At 40.3% G+C, this 8,462-nt stretch overlaps 1 protein-coding gene across 1 annotated transcript; it reads left to right on the forward strand.

Moving 5' to 3' along the window:
• Window positions 1-282: 282 nt before the first annotated feature.
• LOC145453561 (uncharacterized) lies at window positions 283-5,048 on the forward strand. Its single transcript, XM_080331524.1, has 4 exons — window positions 283-442; window positions 1,620-1,720; window positions 2,003-2,158; window positions 4,666-5,048. The coding sequence occupies exons 1-4, from the start codon at window positions 374-376 to the stop codon at window positions 4,844-4,846; spliced, it is 507 nt and encodes a 168-aa protein (XP_080187650.1). The 5' UTR covers window positions 283-373; the 3' UTR covers window positions 4,847-5,048.
• The last annotated feature ends 3,414 nt before the right edge of the window (window positions 5,049-8,462 follow it).

Below are 8,462 nucleotides of genomic sequence, written 5' to 3' on the forward strand. Positions count from 1 at the left end.
AACGTGTAGGGTTAGTAGGCTAGGTCAGATAAGTTTATCCCATTTACTGCTCCCGGTAGGCTACATCCCCATGCCCAAACTTGATATGAACCTTTACCCGCGATTAGTAACTGAATATCAGGATGCGGAATATCAAATATTTTACTTCAAACGTGGCGCAAAAGCGAGTCGGGTGTCACATAAATCTGCAATAGTGTAGGGACACGTCGACAAGTTGACACGGCGCTATAATCGTGAAAGCGCCGCTGAAATTGCCTGTACACCCTTAGGGCTTCTTTTATCATAAATACATGTTACCAATATTTTCTCGCCGCCAAATAGGAAAGTCTGTTTGCAGAACTGTACAAGATAAAGTTGTTAGAAGTGAATAACGATGTCGAGTGTTACACTGCAATCGGTTTTAATTTGTTTTGCTGTGTTTGGCGAACTTTTATTAGCTGAGGTAAGTTATTCGTTTGACCACTTTTGCAATGCCATGTCTAGACTCGACTATAGTATATCTGTCGTGCAAAATTGCTGTTAGGTAAATTTGCTATCAGATAAATTGATTGTAATCAATCAGTCCAAGGTTGGATTTCTGTCCTTCATATATTTCAAGTCTAGCTAAAATTACTAACCGCTGAATGAGAACTGAGTTGATGCGATGGTGTGAAGTATTCCGAGATAAGCATCGAAATTACATTATTTGAATGGAAGAAGCCAATAGTGATGCGGTTCCAAAATACTAACATTTTCCTAGATTCCCATGGCCTTCTGTGGATACACAATCGAGTTAAGATGTGATTGTAGTAACCTTCATATTCTCCTAACAATTTTCGATCGTAAACATTGTAAGCTGACTAATCGGTGTACGAGTACGAGGTTTGTACAAATGGCGGTCTGCATTAGCATTTTCATCAGTTCCAATAAATTGAATAGTACATTCATGTCGAAATAAACCCGAATATTTCCGGATGACACTCGTCAGGGTGATGGTCAGCAACTAGTAAACGGAGGTGAAACAGAAGGTATAATCAAGGCGCTGTCAGTAAGCCTAAAATGAATCCAATATCTTTAAAGCCACAGGTTATAGGGATACATTGAAGGGATCTATTGGAGGGATATCTTCGAGTTCAAGATATCCCTGTTTATAACGTAGCCTTCATTGCACACGGTTGCGAAGTTATGATCATAAATTCAAGCAATAACTTGGCATCCTTACAGCGTAACGTGTGGTCGCCAGAGGACGTCAAACATTGTCCTAAATTTGCACTCGAGTAGCGTATTCCAACTAAGGAAAAAAGTAAGTATTGTAGGCTTAACTGTTAAGAAGAAGTAGTATAAAATCGTGACCACTTGAGTAAGTAGTGCAAGTACGCAAGACCTACTAGAGTAGCCACTAAGTAATAGCAGTAATAGTAACTTTAACGTGCATGCGCCAGTGGAAAGTTTTGTCAGACGCCGAACAGTAATGGCAATGAATGTAGGCATAAATGCTTCTGTTGTGACATTTCACTGAAGATTATAAAACAACAAGGGCGAAAGAGTCTTCGCAGCATCATTTGGACGCACCTCATCCATGTCAATGCATATATCGAAGACTCATTGATACCCGTGCACTATATACAATGCTTTTTCAGGCAGATCAGCCTACTCACAAGCTTATAAAAGATAGTTTCAACGAAATGTTCGGAAAGGAGAACGGTTTGGCGTATCGGTGTCAGTTTCAATGCTACTGCGAGTAAGTTTAGGTAAAAGTCTGACACATATTTAGCAGTGGAACATTCGCATCATTTTATATTGTTTCATGGCTATATATAAGCCTGATACAAGATCATGTTTATTTCATGTATATTTTCAATGTATTGCTAATATTTTGAAATGATGAAAATATTAGCAATAAATTGAATTGAAAAATGAATTGATAACCTCGGTATTGGGTATAGCAGTTGTGTTTCATTTTTATTTTTATGCTTCAAGGCTTCAATCCACGAAACCCAGTGTTTATGGATCTGATTTTCAGCAAATGTTCGAAAGATAACATGGCCTTCGGAACAAAGTGCCGTGAAATGCTACCAAAGCGTCGAATTCCTAATTGCAAATGCGATGAGATCGCCAAGGAGGAATGCCCGTATCCCGAAGAGCTAGACGAAAGCTGCATGATTTACTGTTTCTGCAAGTGAGCATCGTTGGTTACAGATTACTTGCAGTGATGAGCATCTGAGCGGAGTCGGAGTGTATTCGGAGCGGACTTTTGCCGATTTTGTGACAGTCGGAGCGGAGTCGGAGTTTACTAAAGATATTTTTTCTGAGATTTTCGGAATCTTGTAACTTTTGTCCCCGATGTTTTTGGATAGCTCTGACCAGAAGACACTATTGATTACAAACCAAAACACAGACAGTTGACCCCTTGTAAAGTTGAAATATGAGGGGTAACATGCAAAAATGATTGCCAAGCGCATAAAAATCTGCCATCTGCACTGCAATTGGGGTCTGGAGAGTAGACATACTATAGGGCCAGCCATATTATCACATTTATTTAGTAAAACACATTAACAAGTGTGCTTGTCACTCTAATGATATGGTTAAAATGGTATGATTGGCCACGAGCCATCTTAACTTAGTGATCTAGCAAGGCATTTTCGTTGAGCAGAGTTTGTATTGTCTGTAGTGTCTGGTGTTTGGGATACTTGACGAGATTCTTCGGAGTCTGGGATCGAGCTCTTCGGAGTCGGAGGGAGTTTTCCTCAAACACTAAAGTTGTCGGAGGGATTCGGAGTCTCGAAAAGCACTCTCTGCTCGTCACTGATTACTTGAAAAGGATTTGTCAGACGAGTTTAGAAAGAAAATTCGTAGAGAACACTAATAGCAGCGTGAATGTGCTCGCAGTGTATCATATCTAAATGCTGTCGACTCCGCCTAATTCGGATAGTTTGGTTCCGCTCACTTTTGGCCGAATTAAGCATAGAAATGGCTTTCTCCGCTTCATGGTCGCGCGTAAAGGCAAACAACGCATTCAAAACACGTTATTGTTGCGTAACAAATGAATTTCTGCTGCGCTGCAGCAGTTGGCAAAGAACGCAAAAAACGCACACTAGATGTACCTTTAGTTGTATTGTACAGTATTTTCGATACCAAACCATTCTACAAATACTGTATATTGTATTACTGTGTTACTCGCGCATACAGGGTTCAAATAGTACTCTTTAATATCCCCACCAACTCAACTGTTTCCGCCGAACTGTGACGTAGATCAATTCCACTGAGCCGTGAGGTTTTCTTGTGTTCACACCAGAGGTGGTCAAAGTAGTCAAGAAAGCTACTCAAGTAGAAGAAGCGACGAAAAAATCTACTCAAGTACGAGTAGAAGTACTTCTTCCATAAGCCACCTAAAAGTACGTGAAGTAGAAGTAGAGTTGACTGACTTTAAATCTACTCAAGTAAGTAAGTAGTTTTGAAAACAGTCTCAATTCGTTCGCATGAACTATCAAAAGCTGCAAATTGAGCTATGCGGAAGGTGCAAAGAGCTTGATTCGTATTGATTCATCCTATAGGAGGTATTAATTTTCGACAAAATAAACATTCTTTCGCATCATGGAATGCAAATTATAGTATTGATATGAAAATGCGATATTAACCCTTTGTTTACTAGAAGACCCCGTTTTAGAGAATATCATGGCATGGCGCCCTACCCCATATTATAAGGCCTCAAGTTTAGGCGAAGAGCAATACAGAAAAGTTGTATCGGATACGGTTTCAACACTCCGCGATTAGTATACGTTAATAACAAATATTGTGGATAGTAAAAGTGATATTTAATGTAGCTTTATTGTCGGAAAACAGAGGCATTACTACACTTGTTTTGATGCTTCAACATGCATGTTCTGCAGACATAAGAACTGAAAGTAATTAGAACTCAAAGTATGATACTCGGAATTGAAAGTGAAATGCAAATACCACTCCCAAAAAGAGGAAAATATATTTCATGTCTTTTGTCCATAAAGCTTCAAAGGGATCTGCTAAAACAGGTATAACGTTCAAAAAAGACGGATTTTCCAGATTAGCAGGAAACGTCATGGGCTGCTAGATTTCGAAATGATAGGTATTTAATTGCTAGATTGCGAAACGGTAGTTTCAAACGTTATGGTGGGCCATATTTACTGTGACGAAATATTTGATATGGGCGACAATGCGGTGTGAGCGGAACCAAGGAATCAATTACCTAAAATATCTTCACTGATACTTACGTGAAAACATATTTGTCACTCCATAACTACTGTGCGCGAAGCGCAACGAAAGGTCTGGGCTTTACTTGATTTTTATGAGTATTTAATGTTGGTATTCCGTGAAAACAGCCACGAAATTCCTCCGGCTATCTTTCGCATTGGAGGATTAAACTACTTCTACTTGACAAACTGAAAACGGCGAAAAGTAAGTAAGTAGATCACAAAATAGTACGAAGTAGAAGTAGAGAAAATCAGATCTACTTGAGTAAGTACTAGAAGTAGAGGAAAACTACATGAGTACCTCAGAAAAGTACAAGTACTTCGTTACTGACCACCTCTGGTCCGCACTATGGTTTCACCAGTCATTCATAGCGTCAAAACAAACGAGGTACTGTTTATTGTGCCATACCTTAACGATATAAATTGGGAGCAAGTGTCTGCAGTATACTACGTTTTTCAGGCACTGCTTAGATGACCCCCGAATGATTCCTCAGATGCTATCTCACTGCCGGGAAAATAAGGACTGGGTCCTCACGTGCGACTGCAATGACGACTCCATTTGCGAAGTTCTCGATATGTTACGAAATCTGGGCGAAAAGAAGGGGAAACTCAAGGCTAGGCAATACGACAGGGAACTATGATTTCCGCTTTCGACAACTCCATATCCCGATACGTCATGATGTACTACCATACACCGATTATACTACATAGAAAACGATGTCATTTTATAGTTATTCACCAAGAGATATAAGCCTATACGCCACGCAGGAAAATGTATGTGTGCCTTTAGAGTTACATTTAATGTCAACATCGACTACAAATACAGACTACCACTAGGCAAAATGTAGTAAAGAGACTTTGCTGATTATAAACAGACCCGTGCTGGGCATATGAATGACAATATACCCGTGCTGGGTGACTACGATATAGGGGTGTACGCAGGACCGAAACAGCACTCTGTCAGCCCCCCCAAACTCTGGTCTTGGGCCCCTCTTTGGGGGCCTCGCCACAAGACCCCTATCGGAATATACGTTTTTGCCGCTACTTATTGGCGAGTTTAGTTGTAGGCTACTGTTTAGTGAGTCAGCTTATATCGCCTAAACGCACAAGGCACGAAAAAATTCTATAATTCATTATTGAATCGGTCAATATGATCGGGAATTGCATATTATATTGCTTTCAATTTTTATCCTCCATCTGCTCACGTAATGAGATTTACCGGTAGAGATGAGTGAGGTGCGCACGATTTGAAATTGGTATTACTTCACTGACAAATATTATCTTGTGGGGTTCAGAATGCTAAGACAGGAACATTCGGCACCAGCCATTTTGGCGCCCAGGGACAATTAAAAATATATGTAGCCTATATATATATCGAAGTTTTCGGTCAGCATAAGGTGTTTTCGCTTCCGATGGTTCTAGCACTCTTCTCGGAGTCGCGTGTTACATTATCGCCATCATTGGTTTATTAGCAATTTCTATCAGTTCAATACACCACAAAATGCGATACAATGAAAAGATAGGAAGGTGTCGATGCGACTTGGAGTAGTCTATAGAATCAGACACCCACCTTCGCCTAGGCGATGTAAAGAGGAGGCATGCACACTGAATGAAAAGTAAAGAAGATAGTATAGGGAAAAAAGCAAGCAACAAGAAATGGGGTGGCATGTCATGGAAGGCGAGATCGATAGGTCAGTCGCAGTCCGGTAATCTTTAGGATGGACTAGTATTCATTTAGTAGTAGGCTAATTGCTTGTATTTCGACTTGAATGTGGTACGCGGATCAATACCCACCATTTGCGGTGGTGGTGACATGCTCGTCGACTGTCGGATGGTCGGCGGGATACTGTTCCACACATCAGGTCCGGCATATTAGATGGAGCGATGATCTTATCGGTCGATCATATGATATTTGGACGGCGTGGACGCGCGCGCGCGTGTTGTACTTGTGCGCTTTTGATTCCGAGGTAAAAAAGTCATTTATGGTTACCATACGTCCTCTTTTGAGAGGATTTGTCCTTTTTTTGACTTTTTTGAAAGCATCCTCGGAGGACGCCCTTTTGTCCTCTTTTTTGAGATTTTGTCCTCTTTTTTGAAAATTTAGGTCACATTTAAAGCAAAATGCGAGTGATATGCCGTAAATTAGCACAGAAGTGACGCTCCGGCGGTTATTTCGGAGTGAAAAACGGTGATTTGAGGTCTTAGCGAAAAGTTGACCTTTTTTTTTTTTAGTCAACCGATCACAAAGTGGGAAAAATTCACCGATTTTTGAGAATTCTTCTCCGGTTTTGCAAGCCTCAAATTTCTGAAAAAGTGTCCTCTTTTTAGATTTCCAAAATATCGTAAGCCTAAAGTCATTGAAATATTCGGGGCAACGACCGCAATAGAGCTGATACATAAACTTGGCGATTTCTAGTTTTCGTATATCTTCTTTGTTTAGGACACCGAATCTCTTCAGCAGCGACTTGTTGGATGGACAACCAGGCCCCTGTGGGGCGCTAGCTATTGCAGGAATTAAAACTTAATGTCTCTGGTGATCTGTAGAGAAGCGTAGCAAACCGAATATCTTGGGATTTCGGCTATACTTGAATACTTATCTCGAGAAGCTGTTCCTTAGGTGAAGTTCTTCGTAACAGATACAATGGTTTATTCAGAACGTTATACAGTAGTAGCGTATAGAGCAGAGGTCTCAAACTCAAATGTGATCGCGGGCCAATTTCCTAGTTTTTGATGATGCCGCGGGCCGCAGCACCAATAATAGGGATATTCAATGTATAATTTCAAAGTAGGCCTTATTTGACGGGACCTTGCAGACAGGCATTCCACAAAGATCGTGGAAATGTAATTTACTATTGTATTATTTACGCTTGACACGAAAAAAAATCACATTTGCAAGTATTCTAATAAATTTGTTTTTGAGCCGGGCATAATTTTTTAATTAATGAGTAATAGACATCATGCGAGACGATGCACATCGTAAAACTGTCAAGTTATAATATTGCAGCTAGTGGACCTTTGACGTGCCACAATTTTATGTAGTATTTTAAGATCTGCTGAAGATTGATCTGATATCAGAGCATTTGAGCGGTGTAGCCTAATCCTGGCTTCGATATAGTCGTGATAAATATAGGTTATTGTTACTGTCATTGCTAACGTCAAATTAAATCAGCATTAGATTTTGTCTTCGATTAATATTGGAACACATCAATAACAACTTAACTATAATCATTATTGAGCCATAGCAATAGCATTGCTTCTTAACGTTTTTGAGATTTCTCGTAACCCCTGTCCATTTTCAACTCAATTTCTGATGGTACCTATATTAAAATCAGAAAGCCCATTCACATAAAATCGCGCGTAGCGCGAATACTATTTTCTAGTTGTACAAATTGGCCAAGAAAAGATTCCATTGCAGGCATAGGCGCCGACTTTTATTTTTTACGAGGTGGCGAAGTCTTGTGACGTCATAATTGTTCCATATCGATGACGTCATCGTCGCACTAAAACGCACTTTACTACATGCCGCTGGTTTACGTGCAGCGTTAAACTATTCGTGTGGCGTTTTAATACCGGCCCTGTGATCATTATTATCAAACTATGCAGTCGAGTTATTGAATGGAATCTTAAAACGGTACGAGTACGATCGTACGAAAATATAACAGCGCTACTAGTCTGTCCGACGGAATGCACCGAACCGAAATCAGAATTTACGTCACTGAGAATTTGGAGTTGTATCAATGTTATTCACGCGTAATGCGCTGTGTTGTGAGTAACTAAATACGCTACACACTGGCCTGGCAAGTTCGCAATTAACACATAACAATTCTCGAACATGAGGTTTCAAGCCGACAATAATGATGATTACAAACGCGAAATCGCGCAGCCAATCAATAGTTGTCTCTTGCGATTGCTGGCTTCGCGTTGATTAGCTCGCATCGCGGCAATTGTTTGTAGATTAAAACAGCGATTTTGGCGGCATTGTACATTTCCGCTTTACGTTCGTGAAGCATTTTGGGATTACATCGGTCAATTTGTAAATTCAATTTGCATGTCGATGGCCGCCAACACATACTAATTGACTTACGTGTTGACAACTGCACAAATTTCCTTCTACGGCCGCTGGTTGGCTACCCCTGGGCTAGAACTAATTCGACTTCCGTGCGCATGCCGCGATCTTATCAATAGAAATTCACCGGCTACCAAATGCCCAATAGTTTAATATTCGATATTGTTGTTCTCAATACGAGTACATCCAGC

Source organism: Botryllus schlosseri, chromosome 13, assembly GCF_051294905.1.
Source record: "Botryllus schlosseri isolate E-star chromosome 13, Bs_hap1, whole genome shotgun sequence".
Classification (NCBI taxonomy): Eukaryota; Metazoa; Chordata; class Ascidiacea; order Stolidobranchia; family Styelidae; genus Botryllus; species Botryllus schlosseri.